This window comes from Dipodomys ordii, unplaced genomic scaffold, assembly GCF_000151885.1.
Source record: "Dipodomys ordii isolate 6190 unplaced genomic scaffold, Dord_2.0 Scaffold43, whole genome shotgun sequence".
Taxonomy (NCBI): Eukaryota; Metazoa; Chordata; class Mammalia; order Rodentia; family Heteromyidae; genus Dipodomys; species Dipodomys ordii.
The window spans coordinates 5,179,833-5,202,711 of record NW_012267259.1 but is presented as its reverse complement, the minus strand read 5'-3'; the positions used below and the strand labels follow the sequence as shown (position 1 = coordinate 5,202,711).

General features: G+C 38.9%; 1 protein-coding gene across 1 annotated transcript in view; it reads left to right on the top strand.

The window, feature by feature from the left end:
* Mbd2 (methyl-CpG binding domain protein 2) overlaps positions 1 to 22,879 on the top strand; it is a 62,455-nt gene that overhangs the window by 37,955 nt on the left and 1,621 nt on the right. The window contains exons 5-7 of the mRNA XM_013018887.1: positions 14,251 to 14,341; positions 15,552 to 15,729; positions 20,264 to 20,401. Of these exons, the coding sequence (XP_012874341.1) occupies positions 14,251 to 14,341; positions 15,552 to 15,729; positions 20,264 to 20,390 (396 nt within the window). The 3' untranslated portion in view covers positions 20,391 to 20,401. The remainder of the gene's footprint in view (positions 1 to 14,250; positions 14,342 to 15,551; positions 15,730 to 20,263; positions 20,402 to 22,879) is intronic.

The following is a 22,879-nucleotide window of genomic DNA, read 5'->3' as shown; positions in this document are numbered from 1 at the left end:
TAAAATATTCACTTTATGTTGTAGGAGTAATGTGAACATTTTTTTTGATCTATTCTAAATTTTTTTTATAAAGAAACAAATGATGTCACTTAAAAACTTGTAAAGGAAACCTTAACAAACATGGACCATTCTCAGCTCCTACTTCCCATAAACTTTGTTTCTAACCAACTTGTCCCTTCAATCTTTGCTTATTCTTGTTTTGCTTTATTGAAAGCCAGTGAAGAACGCATTTGTATTTTCCACTTTATATTAGATATTTTTCCTTTTATTTTGTGTGCTAATCTTTCTTCAAAAAGATAAGAAAACTTAAAAAAAAAGATAAGAAAACTTAACACTACTCCCTCAGAAATCAGCCTTTTCTTTTAGATTAAATGGCTGACAATGTAAGAAACCTTCCAGATGAAACATAAATTTTACAACCATATAATATGTTAAAGACATTGCAAAATATGTAACGTATTTCACTATTTAGTTATTGTAACCCCCCCCAAAATACTGTTCATTTTGTCATTCTAGCAACATTTACTTCCTCCTAATCTGAGTTACTTTTAGAATAATCTATTGTGTATTTATGATTGAGATGCAGTTCAGTTTAAGAATATATGGGGGATATTATATTCCTTAACTCTAGATAGAAAAATTGTTGGTTGTCTCGGCAAAGAAAATATATAGTATGTGCCGTCCTACTTTATTACTTTGGAGCGTGTTTGGGAGATGCCTTGTACCAGCACCCAATGCCATGAGTGTATAAGAAGGGCGATGTTACTCTAGTAGGAATTTGGGGGTAAACTTTAGAGAAGGTAAGAGACATATGCTAAACGTTGAAAATTGAGTAGGATTTAAGAAAGGGAATAGAAGCTAGAGAATACTGCAGTTGAGAGAGTCAATTTCTAAAGCTGTTATTTGAGAACAGGAAAACCATGAGGGCATAAGTTGGTTACAAATAAAGGTTTTATATGAGGTAGTGGGAACTAAAAATTGCTGTCCTTACAAATTGAATGGATAAGTTTCAGACCTTAAATTACTTGAACTGGTTTGGCCCTAGGTACTCTGTGACTAACCCCTGCCTTTGAATCTGTGTGTGTGTGTGTGTGTGTGTGTGTGTGTGTGTCACTGTGTGTGTGTATCACTGTGTGTGTGTATGTGTGACTTTCTTAGATTTCCTCCATTCTTTTTTCTCAATCCTACTAGATTCTTTTTTCTCTGTCCGTTTTTTAAACTGTTGGAGTTTCCCAGAGTATCAACACATTCTTCTCTGTGTGTTACCTTATTTGTCCTCATTACCACTTGCAGCTTAGTGATTCTCATCTACATTGTTATCCTGAGCTTCATGTTGCTTGCACCAGTCTGCCCCTGCATTGTTCACTTAAAAGTTCCAACAGCACCTCTCATTTATCTTATTTAACTCTTAATATCCTAGAAACCTGCTTTCTTCTTTGGGCTTTAGAAATGCATGTAATCCGTGGTTATTCTTATCTTTTATCCTAAACATCTCAGCCAATGACTGTGTACGAATGTTATCTTGTCCATCCCTACTTCATCTCTCTGCTTCCTGTCTTCCTCCCTTCAATTCAGTCTTTATTTTATAGTCAGAAGCTTTTCGGACACAAACATTTTATAGTATTATTCTGCTGAAAACTCTTGGTGCTTGCTGTTAGTGTTATTTATTCATTTTTTGAGACATCTTGCTATGTAGTGAAGGCTGTTTCTTGAATTTATGACTCTGTTGCTTCAGCCTCCCAAGTGTGGGGATGACAGTGTGACCCACCACTCCTGTGGTTGTTAAGTTTTTAGCATAAATTCCAAACCCCTTAACATGGCTTACAAAATCCTTCTTGATTTGGTTTTCACTTACTTTCATTTTACTTTTCTCATTTTCTTGTCTTGTTCTTTACTCATAATATTTAGAACTCTGTTTTTAGATTTTTGAGTATGGCTATTCAACTTTCTCATCTGTATAAACCCTGATCATATTTCTTGTTGTTCTTTTTTCCAGCTGGCTGTTTCAGAATCTTCTCTGCCAAATTTAGATGTTACTATATTTGATTAATCAAATTTGGATTTAGAGATCCTCTTTCTCCTTTTCTGATTATGATTTTATTATGGCTGTTCATTGCTGTCATATGACAATCTTTCATGTGGGTTTCTTGAATTGAGCTAATGAATTGAGTTATTCAAGTATCATTTTTTTTTGTTTTTTTTAGCTTTCAGCCTATGCCAGACATTTTGAACAAAGTCCCTGCTTTTTGTGGGGCTTGCCATGTAGTGTGATAGGGAGAAAGGAGATTCAGACACACATAAAGTATGTACTATAGGACCTGTGAAGGAGGTCCTATAGTGGGAGGATGTATGGTCTTCAAAAGGAGAAGGGTACAGGAGAGGCAGGCATTCCAGACAGAGGTCGTACTCCCCTGTCTGTTTTATGTATTATGACTGACTTAGTGCTAGGAGTTTGTTGAAAAAAACCCAAAACCTTTGGTTGGTAGTTTTATTCTGGTCATGAAATAGTCAGCTGTGTCTGTGTGAAGACTCTTTCAGTTATCTTGACTAGCAGAATGGCGTAATTGACAGGAATATGGAGGTATTATAAACAGCTCAGTATTAAAAATATAGCGAGATTTGAATTAGAAAATGTATATTGTTAAGTAATCATTGGATATCCAGGGTTGGGGGCTGGGAAGGTGGCTTAGTGGTAGAGGGGTTAGAGTGCTTGCTTTGCATGCATAAGGCCCTTGGTTTGATTCCTCAGCACCACATAATCAGAAAAAAAAATGCTGGAAGTGATGCTGAGGCTTAAGTGGTAGAGTGCTAGCCTTGAGCTGAAGAGCTCAGGAACAGCACCCAGGCCCAGAGTTCAGGCACCACAACTGACCAAAAAAAAGATGGGTTGGAGCCCATGAGAGAAAAGTCAATGGGGGGGGGGGGAGTATAGTTGTGGAGGTGGGAGGGAAGGGATGGTAGGGGAAAAACAAAGGAGGAGGCAACAATCCTTGATAAGAAATTTACTCATTACCTTGCTCATGTAACTGTAACCCCTCTGTACTATATTTTTACAATAAAAAACTTAGTAAAAATCAATTTTGATGTATTAGCAAATCATTTTTATAGAGGAAGAAAGAGCTATTGTTGTATGTTATAGTTATAACATTATGTATGAATTAAAAAATAAGTATACATAGCTTATTATGTACATCTAATATATTTTTCTACATATTTAAAAAACGTGACAACTGTCTTGAGTGAGGGTTCCCATATTTTTGGAAAGTTACACTTCTCTAAAAACCAGAAATATAAATAAAAAGTGAATATTAAAAACTTATTTTTCATAAAAGTAGTTTACTACTACATTTTGTCTTCTACCATTCACAAAACCGTTGTTGTTCATTCTTTTTTTTAGTCTTTTTTTTATTGTGAAAATACCATACAGAAGGGTTACAATTACATGAGCAAGGTCATGAGTACATTTTTTTATCAAGCATTGTTGCCTCCTCCTTAGTTTCCTCTTGCTATCCCTTCCCATCTTCCCCCTTTCCTCCCCTCCTCTTTCCCCTCCCCCCTGTGTTTCTAGAATTCTTTCTTTCTTTTTTTTTTTCACCGTACAGAGGAGTTACAATTACATGGGTAAGATAATGAGGACATTTCTAATCAAGCATTGTTGTCTCCGCCGTTGTTTCCCCTTCCTATCCCTTCCCATCCCTGCCCCAAAGTTGAAAAGTTTGTTTTTCGACATAACAACTTGTATATCTCATTGTTGCAATGGGTCCACCTGTATCCCTATTTAAACGATTTGTTTTTTTTCCTTCCCCTCCACAAATTATACCAATATCAAATACAGTGAAAGCAGGGGTTATATCTTGGGGGAGGGACATACAAAGCAACAAAGAAATCATCTTATAAATGTGTTAGAAATAATCACATGGAAAAAAATTTGAATACTTATCTTGGGATTCATTTTGCCTAACATCAACTTATCTGACCTTTTCTGCTAGTCTCAGACATATACTAGTTATTGCAAATAAGGGAAACCATGGGACCTATGGTTTTTGGGGCCTGCTTACTTCACTTAATATAATTTTTTCCAAGTCTTTCCATTTCCTAACAAATGCGGCAATGTCATTCTTTCTGATGGAGGCATAGAATTCCATTGTGTATATATACCACATTTTCTTGATCCATTCATCTACTGAGGGGCATCTGGGTTGGTTCCAGATCTTAGCTATGGTAAATAATGCTGCAGTACACAAAGTGGTGCTGGTAGCTTTAGTATGGTCCTGTTTGTGATCATTCGGGTAAATGCCCAAAAGTGGGATTGCTGGGTCATAGGGGAGCTCTATGAGGAGTCTTTTGAGGAACCTCCATACTGCTTTCCAAAGTGGTTGAACAAATTTACACTCCCACCAACAATGCAGTAGGGTTCCCTTCTGTCCACATCCCCTCCAGCATCTGTTGTTAGTAGAGTTCTTGATTATAGCCATTCTAACTGAGGTGAGGTGGTATCTTAGTGTTGTTTTGATTTGCATTTCTTCTATGGCTAGAGAGGTTGAGCATTATAGGTTATGCTTTCTTGTTAATTTTAGGCATTGTTTCTTGAGGTCCCACAGTGGTAGATGAACACAGTTTTCTCTCTACATTCATTCAGAGAGAGTGTCAGAGTTTTGGGTAAACAGATTAAATAAGGTTTACATGATGTATATCCATGGGCAGCACAAGTGATGCCATCATACTCCTTTCCCTCAAAATTCTCACAGCGCAGCCTGGCTTCAAGCTTTAAGTTCTCCTTCCTCAACTTCCAGAGTGCTAGGATCATAGCTGTACACCAGCATGTCTGGTTTGTTCTTGGTGTTTTAGTCATTTGTATGCTCTGTCATTGTAATTAATCTCTCTTGGTACTTCAGAATTTCTGCTATATGCCTAGTTGTTTTCCTTTTCTTTTTCTCTTTTTGTGCTTGAACAAAAGGGCTTGGTGTGCTGTCCTTGAGCTCTTTTTGCACAAGGCTACTTATTGCTCTAGCATTTTGAGCCACAGTTCTACTCCCAGCTTTCTACCCGGGTTGACTTTTAACAGTGATCTCAGATCTCAGCCTCTCTGAGTAGCTAGGATTGATTATAGGCATGAGCTACCAGTGCCCTGCTGTTGCTGTTCTTTCTCATAGACAAAATGTTTTTATGAAAGTGGTATTTTTAACCTTTTGCTGTTCTTTTGATCTGCTTGCATGTTAGTCTTTCCTGGTCATTTTATTGGTTTATGTATTCTTTTATAAGACTATACTTTTAAAATTACTATAGGTGTATAGTAATTCTCCATCTATCCCTTCTCTTCTTTTCCCCTCAACTCTCTCTTTCCTTCTCTTCCCCTTTTGAGGATTTATAACCTAGTTTTAATTCTACAGGTCACTTAATGTCATGTTTTAAATAATACATATACATTTTTATTTTGTGCTTTATTGGAATTAAACAAGAAATATTACCTATTAATGACCTACTATAAAAATTTAGGTATTTAATGTGCACTATTGAATTTGATTTCAAAAAGCTTTTTCTGAAAGGCCTCTCTTCTGGTGAGCAACTAAGCCTGACTATTGAAAATCAAAATTCCTCCAATTGAGTGGATTTTGAAATAACTGGCTAATTTATTCAATAACATCTAATGGCACTTACATGACAGACGTTGCATAGACAAAGAAGTTAGACCTGAACCATGCTCTCAAGTGTAGTTAGGGAAGTAAAACACTGAACAAATAATTCCAAGTGTGCTGAGAAGTGACAAGTACAAAGGAGAAGGATTGTGCTTCAGCCTCTGAATGGGCCTAGTATCAATAAAAATTTACTCTCCAAACTTTTCTATGAAGTAGCTAATGAAAAAAATTATTTTAATCTTCAAATGCTTGTATGAGTAGATTAACATTTAAGACAGCTCTTTATATGTACACTGCATCTCGTTCAGAGTCACCTCTCCATCATTCTCCTTTCTTCTTTCCATCTCTCCATTCCCTACAGTTACAAGTCCCCACTTCCTTTTTCACACTCATACATTGAGTATTATGATTGTTCCTTCTACCATTCATCCACCCCACCCCACTCATACTAGAACTCCATTCAAAACTTGTTTTAGCTTCTCAGTGTTCATTTTGTTAAACTGTCAATTGTTCAAAGAATTTACACTATCGTGTTTTACTCCTACATATACTTTGCATTAGCAAACCTGATGTCTCTATGTATATCATTGTGTGTGTTTGTATTTTGAGCTTAACATCCACAAATGAGAGACAACACACATGAATAATTTAAGCATGATGAATGAAAGTCTTATTCGATGACTGTACCTTTCAGGTATTTGACAAGCATTATATGCCAATGTGTGAGTTAAGAGAGTATTCATGGCTGGGTACTGGTGGCTTACGCCTGTAATACTAGCTACTCAGGAGGCTGAGATCTGAGGATCACGGCTGGAAGCCAGCCCATGCAGAAAAGACCCTATGAGTCTCTTATCTCTACTTAATCATTCAAAAACTGAAGTGATGCTGTGGCTCAAGTGGTAGAGTGCTAGCTTTGACCACAGAGAGACTCAGGGATGGCACCAATGCCCTGAGTTCAAGCTCCACAACCAGAGGGAAAAAAAGAGTATTCATGGCATCATTTAGACATGACCACAGCAGATAATTCCAGTTCCTTTGTCTCCATCAAACTGAATTTGGCCTTCTGTTTTATTCCTCCTTTCTCTTAAGTCTTTTTTTTTTTTCCTTAACAGGAGATCACATTGTGCTTTGCACACCACATGAATCAAGCTTTGCTTTGCATCATAATTTTCTTGTCATTGTCTAGTCCTTTTTTCTAGAACACTATGACAAATAAGAGGTTGTACATGTTGGTCCTTTGATATTGGTAGCCCATCATATTTAAGTTGTTTTTGTTGACTATAATGATACAACTCAGGTATTATATGGGTTTATTTTGGAACAGCAGTTTATAAGAGGCCTGAGGTGGGACAGTATTAGCAGGCAGCAGACTGCTTACTCCTGTGAATGCAGGGACACCTTCGCTGGTGGAAGGAGGACATTTTTAGAGATTCAGGATATTTGAATTTAGCACCTGGTGATTCGGGTCAGGCGTGGAGTCCGTTAGTACAGGCTCTGTGGTTTAGGGCTAATGTTTAGCTTATGGTATCTACAACTAACAGAGGGAAGCAAGAGTTTGGGCGTAGTGGAATTTTCAGTCTGTCCTTGTTTCACTATTGACGTTAGTCAGTGAATGTCAGTGCTAAAGTATGGTTAGTGCATTTGTCTTCTAGTGGAGGTTATATTTTCAAAATGGAAAATGCATTTTAAGATGATTTATGAGGGTTGAAGTAAGTTGCACTTTTTTGTGGTTCAGTTTTCCCCCTGGAGCTTTAACTTAGAAGTAGCCAAATATGATAGCTGTGTATTTTGTGATAACTGTGTACTAAGAATTTGTGGACATTAAGATGTTCTTCTCTGCTGTGTGTTCTGCATTATTGCTATACCTGTATTTGAACCCTTGAAGTCACTCTTTTGGGCTGGCACTTTTCTCAATAGTGTGTGATAGATTGATTCATGTGCATGACCCCTGATCCTGTAGCAAATTAAGAGAGTACCTTCTAATATCTTACATAACTTGCTTTCTAACTTATGAGTTGTAATACCAAATTTCACATCTTAAATATTGGGAAATCTGCATCTTCCAACAGAAACAATATTATAATGGTTTTAGTATCTCAGAACAGCCTATAAATGAGCATATAATCTGAAATGTTTCTAAATTATTAAAAATAATTACTGCTTATGGCCATGTTCCTATCAAGTTGTGTTTGTCTAGTTCTGCTTTATTTTACTTACCAGTAACTGGCTGTCCTCCTACTGCTTAGTTGTCTGGCAGGGGCAAAAGAGATACTAAGGTCAGGCTACTTAGGTGGGTCTCACAAAGTCCATAAAGGAGGAGCTGGATAGTGAGAAAGCAGCTGGTAGTATAGTTATGGTGGTATATGCCTCCTAGTATTTGGGTCTCTGCTAATTGTAAATATCTTGTCTTCCCCCCCCCCCGCTCTCTCTCGTTTCTCCCTGCCCCCCCCCCCAAGACCCAAAGATGTTTAGCAATGACCAGAGACAACTTTTCATTGTTACAACTGGGATTGTGCTATTGACATCTAATGAGTATAGATCAAGGAAATTGCTATGTATTTACCACAAGTGTCTATACTGCCAAGATTGAGAAACGCTGCTTTAGATTTCCAGGACTGCTTAGGGCTTTTTTTCCTTCTTGACTTATTGTAACATGGAAACATCTCTGTTTCCCAATTCTCTCCTATCTTCTATTTGTGAAATAAACTCAAAGCCCTTTTGAGGTTTTTCTAAAGTCTGTACTGTGATCACAATATAGAAATGGGTAGACTCAAAATAGGAGGAAAATTATACTTTTGGGAAATCTTAATTAAAAGCTGTCTATATCCTCCACTGGAGTAGAAATAGAACAACATTCTGATCTTCTCTAGGCTTCTGTCTCTTCTTCCGTAATGCTCTGTCAGCCCCTGGGATTTCCTGGTTCTTTATCCACACTTCTTTCCATGGTTCCTCCCAGTGAGGAGCTTCAAGGAGGAAAACTTCTTGGGTTATTTTAATAAGGAATTAGAGCAAGGCTCCTCTGTACTATATAGATCCAGTCAGAACTGTGTTGTGTTGTTCTGCTCCTTCTGAGAAATTGACAGGATGCAATTGTATTACAGCCATTTCTCTAAGTACTGTGCATGGTGTAGAGGTTTTCTTTCTCTACTCTACTCTCCTTTCCACTTTCTACCACCACCATTACTTTATAGCCTGAGCTGGTACCCAACATGGGTAGACTTTAAAATGCATTTTAATACATGTTCTCCTGCAATGAAAGAGTAGGAAGGTTAGTATCATCCTACAGTCTTTTACAACCAACATGCTAGAATAATTTCTACTTCTTCTGGTATAATTAGAATTAAAACTCAGGAATTACAGGATACTACCTCTCTGTGTGTACTACCATTCTCTTTCAAACCGAACCAGTTTTTCTCAATCCAAGATAATTGATACCTGTATCAGAATCACCTGGGTATTTGTAGATAGATAGATAAACTAAATAAAACAAATCCAAATTGTAGGACAGAATTTCTGAGGGTGAGACTTTAGAAAATAATATTTAAAACAAACTGCCTTGGTTATTGTTCAGTATAAAATTACTTAGAAACACTGGCCTTTGCTTAAGCGGTTTCCTTGGCTAGAAGTATTGTTTCCTCTTCTGTGTGCCTATAAAATATTTTACACAGTTTTCTAGAATTACTTCTTTCTAAAAGCCTTCCTAGATTCTTTGAATTAAGGATAATTTCATGTCCTCATTATTGCAGTTATTACAGAGTTTTGCTTATTTTCCACCCAGCAGAGTTCTAGAGAGTAGGAGATGCCAATTAATGCCAGTTACTCTCAACTATTAAATTGCCTAGCAAAGTATATAGTTTTTTGCCTAGCAAAATATTTTGCTTGTATGTTTTGCCAAGATGCAAGCTGTCCTGACTTCGCAAAGAACACAAATCTGTTTGTAGTACATATTAATAAGTTCAGGCTGATGGAGGGTAATAATAAACATGATCAACTTTGATCTGTTGTATGAGTATGTGTTTGTATATGGTTGTGAGGAGTTTCTGTTTTTGTGATCCTTATTTTTTCTCTCTGATTCTCTTCTTGTAAGTTGACAAATTTCCCAATGACCAAATTCATGAAAATGCACCAGTTGTATTCTGAGGTAGTTTTACTTTTAGTAAATAAATTTGCCGGCTCATCTCACTGAAGCAGCAGCTTTTGTGATATACCGTCCTGTTTGTCATCTGGGAGGCTAAGACAGAGAGGCTGAAGCACTTGCATGGGGCCTCCCTGATGTCCTGTGTGATGTCCTATGTGGAGAGAGCTGTGAGGTGGAAGGCTCACAACTAGCTCTACTGACCACTAAGATGCTTTCTCCAGAAGTGTGTTGCCCCATCAATGTTTTAGACATTTTTGTGAGTTTAGATGACTTAATCCTGTCCTGTTTCTCTCTTACCAGTTTATGATATTGCCTAGACCATTAGCAATAGAAGGTGATGTACATGCGAGAACTATTAGTTTTCTAATAGTGGATTGGAGAGGCATGGAATAACCAAGAATGATAGCACACACATTTTTGGATTTTATGCAATTGTTAAATCACTGTTCCTTTGGTGTATTTATTGAATACTTGAAGTCATATCAGATGACAAGATTAAGTTGAGAGAGACACATCATTGGATTAGGCAGGTGATGTTGGGTTTCCAGGATAGAGTGTGCTGCAAGAGAGCAGGACCTGTGGTGAAGCAGGACGACCTCCATAGCTGGAGAGAGTCGTGCTGTCAGTGATACAGTCTGACCTTTGGATGGTTGGGGAAGCTTTTTGACTTAGGCTGAGGAAGACATGTCCCCTGTGGTACTTTTTCTAAAGGCTTGAAGGCTACAGAGTGGCTACAAAGAAGGCTACAAAGCTAATGAAAAAAGATGGAAAAAAATCATAGAATTTGAGGAGAGGTTTTTTTATCTTTGTGATAAGGGCATATTTTGTGACAATTGGATAGAAATGGTGACAATGTAATAAAGTAGAGTGGTCCTGGAGGAAGGGAGGGAGTGTGTATTGAACCTCTCTGAAAAGAATGAACTGTAACTTGGTCATTGTCTCCTCTGGGTTAAATATGGGTTTATTAAAAACCAGAGACTATAATCCTAAATTCCAAGGAAGTGCCTCCTGCTTCATCCACCCAATCTAATGGCTATTCCTGTAGCCTTGTCTTTTCAGGGCTCTCTGGCAACTGACTAGCACCGTGTTGAAAAGACTAGCTGCCCTAGTCTTTCTTTTCTTCTCTCTTTCTTTTCTTCTGCCAGTCCTGGGGCTTGAATCCAGGGACTGGGCGCTGTCCCTGAGCTGCTTTTGCTCAAGGCTAGCGCTCTACCACTTAAGCCACAGTGCCACTTCTGGCTTTTTCTGTGTATATGGTGCTGAGGAATTGAACCCAGGACTTCATGCATTCTAGGCGAGTACTGCACCACTAAGCCACATTCCTAGCCCCTATGTAAATTTAAGTGCATTTTCAATATAGAGAGCCCTGTTACAACACCTTGAAAACAATAAAATGGAGAAGAGACTGATAAGATGGGTATAGAGCAAAAATGAATTAGTAACATAGAGAGATGTGAATCAGGAAGTGGCCTTGCCTTACTGTTTTCTTTTCATCCTAGCCTTCTTCCCTCTCTAACATTTTCCCATTCCCTATACTTCCCTGGGAATGGATGGGCAAGGACACACACACACACACACACACACACACCTATTTTCTTGGCATAGCATTCCATATTTTCTGCTACTGAACTCTGTAGGTGATGCTCAATATCAAAAGAACTTGAGCAAAGTCTGCCCAGGCTTATCAGATTCTGATTTAACTGTAGTTTAGGGGTGTCAGTCAAATGACACTCCGTGCTACTGGGACTTGATGAAATCTGGAGATTATTATACTCATATTTTAAATGAAGATTTACTTTGCAAAATTTCCCTTTCTGTATTACCTTCCTTCCTACTGACAAAAGTAACAGAAGTAAAAATGGCAGGGCTGGGTTGGAAGTATTCATGGCTTAAGTGGTAGAGTGCCCGCCTCTCAAGCATGCAAGCCTAGTTTAACTTCCAGAAGGCCCTCTCCTCTCCTGAAAAGGAGAGGAGCAAAAATAATCCTTTAACAACCGAAACTAGAATTTTTAGATATAAAATATTGGCAATCATGTATGTTCACAGTTCACATGCTTTTATTTTTTAATGTGTTGATTTATTTTTGAAAATCAAATTATATTGTAAGTCATCCTTCAGTATCCTCAGGGAATTGGTTCCAGGACCCTCTGCTGATACCAAAATCTACAAATACCCAGATCTCTTTCAGCAAATGGCATAATGCTGGCATTTATCTGTGAATATCCTCCCATCTATATTATGCCTAAGTGTCTTGTAATACTTTATCCAGTGTAAATGTTATGTAAGTAGTTGTTACACTGAATTGTTTATGGACTAATGACAGTGGGAAAACATTTGTAAGTGTTCAATAGACACAATTTTTTCTGAATATTTTTGGTCTGTAGTTGGTTAAAATATATGCAGATCCCATAAAGGACTGAGTGTGTATGTATACATTCTCATATATACATCTCTGAGGTCTTCCTATTCTGATTAGAAATTAAATGACTTGTTTTCTTTGCTTTTTTCTATAAATACAGTGGTATTCAAAAGAAAAAGAACATTTTTCTACCAAAGAGTAAATAGTAAGCAGGGTTTCTTGGGATATTTATTAAGGGATATTTATTACATTCATCAATTATTATCTTAATTCAACCCTTGATATTCTGAAGATTAATGTTCTTCTCACTGGTGATATAATTTGTAGGGAGAAAAAAGGAAATGTAACTGTACACGAAAGGTACTTAGAGGACAGAAAGCTTTTTGTTGCTGGTTATTCCTTTTTATACTGCTATTCTGTAATAACTATAGTTATACTACCATATCTTTAAATTCATTGGAGGCAATTATTCCTAAGACTGACCAAAATTTGCTGGAAGGAAACATATAGCCTTATGCCTATGTGACAGGTGCTGTGCTTCTTTAATTCCCAGTCATGTTGACGTGAAAGTCCTTGCTTTGTTTGCAGAGGGGGAACAAAGCTTCTGAAGAAGCTGTAGAACATGTCCAAGTCATGCCTCTTGTGGGCTTTGGGGCTTTCAGATCCTTATGCTGAGTGTAGTCACTCCTGTTTGCAGTCTGTAACACATTACTGTGTGTCTTTAACCCATGATTTAAGATACCAGAAAGAGAGTCTCCAGAATCTCCCCTCCGCTCCCCTTTGTCTTCAGTAAATATGAGGCTGACTAGAAAAGAAAGAAGGCTTGAGCATGAGGGCAAGATTTACCTTATTGGCTATTGCACCCACAGGCCATGCATAGCACATAGTAGGAACTCAATAAATATACGCTGAATGAATGATGTAAATGAGAAATAGTGGCTAATTAGAAAGACTAAAGTGTAACAAGGACAAAAAAATTAAAAAACACAGCTATATGGATAATTTAGCTATTTGGATAAACGATTGTATACCTCAGTAGCCCCCTAAGGAATGAAGAACCTTCTAGTATACTCATACATATCCAAATGATGGCCTGGGGCCACTGAACAACTAAGGTGTGACTTACCCCTTTGTAACAGGGAGAAGGTTAGCCAGTGTAAAAGCCAGATAGTACTGACCTATTTTAGAAGGCTTCTATTTAATAAAAAAATTTGGGGGCTGGGAAGATGGCTCAGTGGTAGAGCGCTTGCCTCGCATGCTCGAGGCCCTGGGTTCGATTCCTCAGCACCACATAAGCAAAAAGAAAAAAGCCGGAAGTGGCTCTGTGACTCAAGTGGTAGAGTTCTAGCCTTGAGCTGAAGAGCTGAGGGACAGCACCCAGGCCCAGAGTTCAGGCCCCACGACCGGACCCCCCCAAAAAAAAATTTGGTCCCTTTTTTCCCCTGTAAAGTGTGCTGAAGGGGTAGGCATCATTGTCTTAGAAACATCACCTATGTAGGCTCGGTTTTTGCTTAATGATTTGGATACAGAGACTGATACTTGTCTTAATTCTTTTTCCCTAATAAGTTTAACATTAAAATTTCATGCCACATGAGCTTTAAATCAAATTATATTCTTTGGAAGATACCTTATAAAAATTGACTATGGTATATAGCATAAACCATTTGTAATACTATAAAATAAATCGATTGCACAAAATAACAAAACATATTTTGAGTAATGTCACCTAAAAGATTTATGCTGGGTGCTGGTGGCTCATGTTTGGATTATGGTTTGAAGCTAGCCTAGGCAGGAAAGTCAGTAAGATTACAATGAAGAACCAAAAAAGCCAGAGCTTTGGCTCAAGTGGTAGAGCACTAGCTTTATGCAAAAGAAGCTCAGGGATAATACCCAGACCCTGGCTCAAGTCCCAGGACTAGCACCAAAATCAAAAAAACAAAAAGTTATGGTGTGTTGAAGTAACTCATGTTTGAGCATTATGTAGCTTGTTATAAGGAAAAGTTGAGAGAATTATAGGAAACTATCAAAATGGTTTAAATTTCATTATTCAACAGCATCGATGCGCTACTTTCTTGTGTCAAGAATGTATCTATTAACAGTGATATTTTGCCTTACAGCTTTTCTGGGAGAAGAGGCTACAAGGACTTAGTGCATCAGATGTAACAGAACAAATTATAAAAACCATGGAACTACCTAAAGGTCTTCAAGGTATTATCTAAGTTTAGTTGAGCAGATATTTATTAAGTACCTACTGTGTGCCAAGCTTGAGTCTGTGGATTCAGAATTGACTCATGGCCATGTTTCTTGCTGGTTGATGAATTGACTCACGTCCATGTTTCTTGCTGGTTGATGCACCTCTTGTAGTGAAGGGAAAATGAACATGGCAGCTCTACATGGTGTAGGGTTACTTCCATGAACATATTACTGCACATTGTCTTTTTTAATGCTTGAAACCTTTGGCTCAAGGATAGGTTCATCGTGTGCTTGGGCTGCCTGTCTGTGCTGCATGAACACTAGATGCAGATGGAGTTTCTCAAGCTTCTTGATTACAGTAGCCTCCAGCCCCAACATTTACTCTTTCTCTTATCCTCTTGCCAAAAGAACAGCTAACAGTTCTCTTTCTGTCATTCTCTCCACAAGCTGCTGCTGTACGTAGCAGAGGGAACTTGCACTTTGGTCCCTAACAACAGCCAATGGGATCTGCCAATCATGATAACTCCAAGTGCTAAGGAAGCATTACTGTTCTGTTACAACTTTGCCTTCTAAATCTTGATGTATTCTACATTGATCAAGAGCCTTATAATTTATAGTCGGGCTATTGTTTCATCTTCTTGAAAATTATTGCTTTAACTAAGTAAGTTTAGAACTTTAAAACAGTTCCCTTAGATTTTGCCACGATGCTGGTTTTCTACAAATAGTCAAGATGTGCAAGTGTTGACTCTATAAGTCTGAAAAGGCTGGTGAAGCTGCAGGAGTAGTATGCTTTACTGCCTTTTTCTTTCAAGTTCTGAAACAAAACAATCGTTGAAGCATTGCTGGAAATTAATGTCCAAAATACAAGGTGAAACTATTATAGGATTTATTATTTGGGATACTTGTTATAATATAGTGCCTTTATAATGGATTCAGATTATTTAAATAGTTTTCACTATTTTGAGGAAATGTGGCTGACTTTTCCCAAGTTTAGTCACTTTGGAAAATGTATTGAAAAGTTTAATTTAAAACACAATTCTTTTGTTACTGTTATTTTAATATTCCTTGTTAGTGTACTTACTACTCATGTATTGTTCTTTGTTGCTTTGGCTTATGTTCATTTTAAATAGGTGATCCCACTGAACACAACTATCGGTTGTGTCATGTGGGGTTTGCTCAGCATAGTGGGAATCTTCCACTCAGTGGTGCTTCTTTCTTGTTGTAGGAGTTGGTCCAGGGAGTAATGATGAGACCCTTTTATCTGCTGTTGCCAGTGCTTTGCACACAAGCTCCGCACCAATCACAGGACAAATCTCCCCAGCTGTAGAAAAGAACCCTGCTGTTTGGCTAAACACATCTCAGCCCCTCTGCAAAGCTTTCATTGTCACAGATGAAGACATTAGGTAAAGTACTTTACCTTGACTTGGAAAACTTGGTTTTTGCTTGTGGATAAATATTCTACTGCACGTGAGACTTAGCTCCATAAGTTGAACGTCCCTTCTTTGAAAAGTTAAATCCAAAATGCTACAAAAGCTGAGCTCCAAAACAATGATACAAGTGAAAAATTTTGTACTATAAAGCTTTGTTTCAGGTATTAAATTATTTAAAAATGGTGTATTAAATTATCTCCAGTCTGTGATTTACATGAAACAAGTGAAGTTTGTATTTGGATTAGGTCTCATCTCCATGATACCTTATGATGCATACACCAGTCCTCTAAAAGTCGAACTAGTGGTAAGTAATACTAGACTTTTGTAAGAAAGATATGCTCAAAAAAGATGGACAGTGCTGCATATCAGAGATATCAACAAGAGCATCTATGGCCAGATCAATTATGTTCGCTACACTTCATTTTTGCAGTGTTTTTTTTTTTTTTTGCTAATTTGGCCTTCTGAACTTCTGGCCTAATCAGACTCATCAGGTCTTTATGTATGTTCTTTTTGTTTTTGCTTTTGTTTTTCTTTCTTGAGATTGAACCCAAGGCCCCCACATGTAAGGCAAACACTATAAAGCTGACCTACATCTTCAGCCTTTTCTTCATGCCTTTTATAATTGCTTCATGTACATTTGTTTGTCTACAAACCAACTCTCCTTAAAGGAGATGATGGCCATAACCATATTCCTTTAAGCTCAGTTGTATTTTCAGAGGTCACTTTAGTTCTCCTCATTATGTTTACTTCTCTTGAGCTCAATTTAGAGATTGATCTGTACTTCACTTTGTTCCAAGGAAAAGTATAAGGTAGTTACTAAGTTAAACATACACATTTATACACACACACATACACAATTATAGCAAGATGAGAAATAAATGAAAAAGAGCTAAGGGTAAAGCTGTAAAACAGTCAGGATAAGAAAGGATATAAGCAACATGTATTAGCATGTATTAACAGCTTTTATTTCTTCTAATGCTGGGCCACAATTTAGATTTTTAACAGCAAATAAACAGTAAAAGGAAAACATCTGGCTCAGATGGGTAGAATCTAGGATTTATGAGCTTCAGTACTGGAGTACTATTCCTAGTAGAAACCAGTAGATGGCACTTTTGAATCATAATTAAAAATAAAATTTGTATTCTGTTCTAAACCTATAAATAGTTGATATAAAATGTTTCTAAATGCACAAGTCTGTCTAGGTTTATAATTAGAAAGCTTCTCTTGGGTTTTAAAGTAATTCCTTTTGCAAAGGTATAAATGAGTTCAAAGTTGTATTCATATGCTTTGATTGCATGAGATGTATGATCTGCAGTTTTGGAAAAATTAGAATAACAAAATGAAAAGTCAAATCATCTTGCTTTTTGGGCTTATTCTTATTTTTGAGGAAGAAAATTACATGGGAATCAAGTGCTTTTCTGTCTTGGGATGAGCACAGAGTGAGCAGTAGGGACTCTACAGGTTGTTACTGGGTTGATACCCTGGGCATGCCAGGTCTGCCACAGATCTTTCGACAGTAGAGGGAATTATCAAAAGCCAGCTCTGGACTATTTCCCGTTTTGGTAAAGTTCCCTAACAAATTATTCATTTGATTTAATCATTTGAGCAGAAATTATTAAGCAGATATTCCTTCTTGAATTAATGTGGGTTCCAAATAACTGACTGCAGATGAAATTATGATGCTTCCTCTCATTATGTAGTCAATATGCTGATTTCTTGCAAACCTCTGATCAAAGATAGCATTCTTGCACAGGGGCATGCCATCCTCCTGTGCGCTGTGCTCCATTTTATCTTATGTGCTGCCAGAATGAACACCCATCTGAAGATTCCAACTTTACGTATATGTATTTCGGCAAAGTTGATATTTTCATCCATGGGTAATTTGTTTTCTAATAGTTTATAACAGATTCTCACAAGCATTACAGCCATCTGTGAACTTGCAGTCCAGGTCAGCAATCTCCAGGTTCTCTGCTCCCGTCTCCCAAGATTGAAATCAAAGTCGGAGACCGTGTTGCCTTCAGGAGCTTGGGATTTTCTTTCAAGCTCATATACTTGTTCATTCTTGTGGTTGTTAGGCTGATTGGCCATGGGACAGGGGCTGCTTTCAGCTCGAAAGGCGGCCTACATTCCTTGTCCTCCGGTCCCTGCATGTGCTCTTACATGTGTGTTTCATTTTTACTAGAGAAAATTAATTGTACAAAGGGGTGTTTTCATTTTGATTTGTCATACATATGATGTTCTTGGATCAAATTCACCCTTTCTGTTGTTCTTTCTTTCTTAATCCCTTTCTCTCCACCTTTTAAAAAAAGTTTTTTTCATTATGCTATATTCACATCTATATGTAATGTGCTTTGTATTCATATGTATACTGTACCGAGCTTTCTTTTTAATTAGCTCAAGATCAGTTGACCAGTAACCTAATCATGGAGTGATAGCCCATAATAGTTACCAGTTTCACTCACCTTTAAGGAGTAAAATTGTACAGAGTGTATACAAGGTGTATGGGGGTTCCTGGGGAACATCTTAGTGCTTGCCTCCCATAGTGGCAAGCACTTAAATTTCAACATCCATAAACGTGGGAAGTAGTGCTCCAAAATTGGCAGTTAATTATGTTCGAGAAATAATATTCAATTAAAATTAATTATTAATCAAAATTAATATTGCTCAAGAAAATTAATTGTGGGCTTTAGGGTTTAAGATAAAGTGCCATTTGCTCCCTTTGCCCTCTCTTTCCTACAGGATCACTCCCGGGCAACTGTGCCTTCTCTTGTTTTCTGCCAGTGAGACATAAACTTTGAATCACTGGGCAAATGTTGTCTCTGTGACCCTACTCCATTATATAAAGGTCTGTTGAGTTTCTTTTATTATGACAGAAGATATAGAGCTCAGATCGACTTCGTAAATACTCCCTGCCTCTCAGCTTCCTGGCTTTGTTTTCAAAATTTATTTAAAATATAAAACAAATATTAGCTGTACAGTTTGAGGAGCCTGCAGGGACTAACTATACCAGGGGGTAATTGAGCTTTCCAATCGTGGCTGTGCTTCTTTGTGGTGTCTCAGGTCCGGGCCGGGCTGGAGTCTGTCTTCCTCAGTGACTGGTAGAAAACTACGTTTTCTTTTCGAGCCCTCACTTTCCCTGTCACTGTGCTGCTCTGCACTCTCCTCTGCAGCCATCCTCATCCTCTTTCTTCTCTCGGAGGAGGGCCTCCCCTGTTCTCTGTTTAAAGCTAGCCTTCCCACCTTTTTTTCTTCTTTATTGTTTTGGAGGGATTGGGCTTTCAACTCAGGGCCCCATACTTGCTTAGTAAATGCTCTTCCACTTGAGTCACGTAGCTTTTTTTGTAGTTGTTGGTCATGGGGCTTGAACTCAGGGTCTGGGCACTGTCCCTGAACTCTTTTGCTCAAGGCTAGAGCTCTACATTGGGTTTTTCCAGTGTTCTGGTGGTTAATTGGAGATAAGAGTCTCATGGACTTTCCTGCCTGGGCTGGCTTTGAACTGCCATCCTCAGATGTCAGCCTCGTGAGTAGCTAGGATTACAGGCGTGAGCTGCCAGTGCAGGCACTCACTCACCTTTTTGGTTTAGGAGACAGTGTCTCACACTTGGCTGTGATCTTTACCTCTGCCTCCGGGATCGCCAGATGACAGATGCAAGCTTTCACAGGCCATTGTGCTTCCTGCTTGTGCTTCTCTAGTTGGCTCTGGGTGTAAATTCCGTCTTGCCCTTTCAGGGAGCTAGTCTCAGTTTTTTTGCTTTTAAAAGGTGAAATATGGACCGGCAGCTCTTCCTCCTGGGTTTTATTTTCTGTCTAATGGTTTGGAGCCTTTATTAGTACGTTCACCTTCCTGGTCCTGGTAGTCAAGAGGTGACCTGGTATCTTGAATGGCTTTGCTTATCTCAGTTGAATAGATGCTTTTTGGTTTCTGTGTTCAGTTCAGAAGTTCATGTAGTTGTGGCTCTTCTGTGCTAACCTGTTGTCTACAGACACGGGAGCTCAGGAATTCTCCCTCCTAACAAAGTCATGAAGAGCCAGACCTCCTCCCGGCACGCCCTGTCTGTCTCAGTGCCTCACCAGAGAAGGTGCTTCTCCCTCATTTGCCTCTGACCTCTCTCGTGTTCCTGTTTTCAGGTGATGTCTACTTGTTCTGTATAGCAATAAAGGCAAACCTTCACACAGGAAGAAGTTACTGAAAGAAAACTACTGCTTCCAGAATTCTCTGTGAGACAAGGGCTAATTGTCTGAGACCATCCTTTTCTTTTTTAGGAGAAAATCTGTTTTAAGTATTTAGTGACTTATTTTAGTGAGGATGAACTCTTGTTGCAGTTTCGAGCACTGGAGGCATGGCTTAAGCACATGCCTAGCAGGTACAAGGCCTGAGTTCACATGCAAGTATGGCAAAAGGAAAAAACCAAACAAGACAAAGAGAAACCTCAGGGTAAGATGCAGTAGTTTCTTATTTTGATTACTTGTCAGATTGTCAAGGTTTTTTTCTTCTGCTTTTGAAAAGGAAACAGGAAGAACGAGTACAACAAGTCCGCAAGAAATTGGAAGAGGCGCTGATGGCAGACATCCTGTCCAGGGCTGCTGATACAGAAGAGATGGAGATTGAAATGGACAGTGGAGATGAAGCCTAATGTGTGATCAGGTAAACAAACACCAGACCCAGAAGCAGGTGGCTCTTATGCTGTTTATTTTCTTGTTGTTTTCCCTTCCCAGCCTCCTCAGCAGAGAATACAAAGCTGCGCCTCTGCATAGTTACACATGTGCTACTTCTCCCATTTGAATTTAGAGCCATATAAATTATTTTTATCTGTTTGTTCTTACTCAGTGAGGACATTTGACCCCCAGGTTAAACATGCACCAGGTGTTAGAGGGAAGCAGGAGGAAAACAGGACCCAATCAGGTGGGAGGAAAGATTAACCTGAACTGCATTGTGTCCCCTTTAGAATTATGCTTGCAATATAGGCAGAATTCTTCTCTTATTGGATGCTCTTCCTTCCATATATCCAGTATTAAAAAACCACTTAGGAAGGACACTGACATATGTAATATGTAATTTTCTCTAACTTCAAATTTTGGTCCTAAAACCACTAATGAGTTACAAGTACAACCGTAGGTTTCTGGTTTTTTGTTTTTGTTGTTACATGATTTCTCACAGCTTCAGTGTGGCAACCTGTTTCCCAAATTCCATCCTGCATCTTGGCAGACTTTAGTTCCCTTTGAAGTCAAAACTGAGGAGAGGCAAGGGGTAGCTCACATGACATGAAGGTTGAACAAAGCCTTTCCAAGGAAGTGACATTTACCTTGGGCCTGACAGATGTGTGGAAATGAGTCAGGCAAAGCATAGTCTCATTAGAAGGTGTAGCACAGAGAAACCTGGTTTATTTCAGAGCAAAGCAAAAGTCACTGCAGTAGACTGTAGTGTGTGTGTGAGGAAGGTGGGGATGCTGTGTGGCAGCACACCTACTCGTGGGGAGCCTGGGGGTCATGACTAAGGACTTTGAGCTCAGTCATTAAAACTAGTGGAAAATATGGAAGGGCCAGTGGTGTGATGAGGTTTGCTTATGTACACAATCCTCTGTCTTAAGACGGCACCGGTGGCTCATGCCTATAATTCTCGCTACTCAGGAGATTGACACCTGTAGGGTGATGGTTCAAGACCAGCCTGGCCATAAAAATCTTCTAGACTCTATTTCCAAACTAATCTCCTAAGAGCAGGACTAGAAGTATGGCTCAAGTGTATAGGGCCAAGCAAGCAAGCTCAAGACCCTGAGTTCAAACCCTGGTATTGTACCCTCTCTTAAAAATAAATCCTTCTAGCTACTGTAGGAAAAATGCACTGGAGTAGAGAAAGCTCTGAATCAGGGAGATGAGTTGGGAGGTGCATGTGTCCAGCAGAGGTGGTGGTGTTTTTCATGAAACTGGTGTTAGTGGGTAGGGAAAAGAGGAGGCAAGTGCAGATCTGAGATGTATTTTGAGGTAGAGGTGTCTTGACCTGTGGCTGATTGGATGTGGGCTTGAGAGGATGGCAAGGCAGAGTCAGGTTTGTCTGGAGCTCAAGGCTGACAAGAGTGAGTTCTGTTGGGTAGAGGAACAGACTGAGTGTAGGGAGTGCCAGGATGACGAGCTTAATTGATGTCACCTTTTCCATGGGCTCCTTAATTCAGGAGTGGCTTATGCCATAGTGTCATCGATTTTTATTCACCTGCCCAGGACCTGCAGTGCTATTCCATCACGTAGATTTTTGACCTCACAGAACCTTTTACGTGTAGTTCAGTCTGAGTTTTGAGACTGCTTTTTTTTCCACAGTGAAGACAGGAAGACACTGTTGGCATCCTGAACTCTGTTTCCCAAGCTAGCAAGGATGTGCTGTGTGAGCTTCGATGAGTGTCATTTAGTTGGTGTTTGATGCCTACCAGAGAGAGACGTGAGGCTTCTTTCTTTTAGCCATGCTGCTTCTGGAGCCCTGAGGCAGTTGCTTTACGGAAGCCTTCGTGCCTGGCTCTGCCCTATGCATCAGAAGGGGCCAGGAAGGCACTCCTCTTCCATAGCTTTTAGTTTCTCGAGACTTCTCTCCGGAAATCACTTTGGGATAATCAAGGGACTATCCAGTTGAGGTGTAGCTGGGCCTGAACTTCTGCAGATTACCTTGCATGTTGCTATCAAGTTAACACTACACAAGTTAACTTCTATACACAAATGTGTTCTAGGCACTTCATACTTACAGACACTAGCCACTCTCTGTTCATTGCCTTGCACATGGGTTCATGGCAATAATAAGAAACTAGTTATTGTAAGTGATTGAGTTTTAATTGGTTCTTTATAAAAAGTAGCTGTTATTTCAGGTGCTAGTGGCTCACACCTGTAATCGTAACTATTCAGGAGGCTGAAACCTGAGGGATCATGGTTTGAAACCAGCCCAAGCAGGAATATCTGTGAGATTCCATGTTCAATTAACAAGCAAAATGCTGAACTGGATGCATGGCTCAAGTGGTAGCGTACCAAACATAAGCAAGAAGAAACAGGAGCCAGGAGTATGAGGCTCTGAGTTTAAGCTCTGTTCACACACACACACACACACACACACACACACACACACACACACACACACACACACACACTC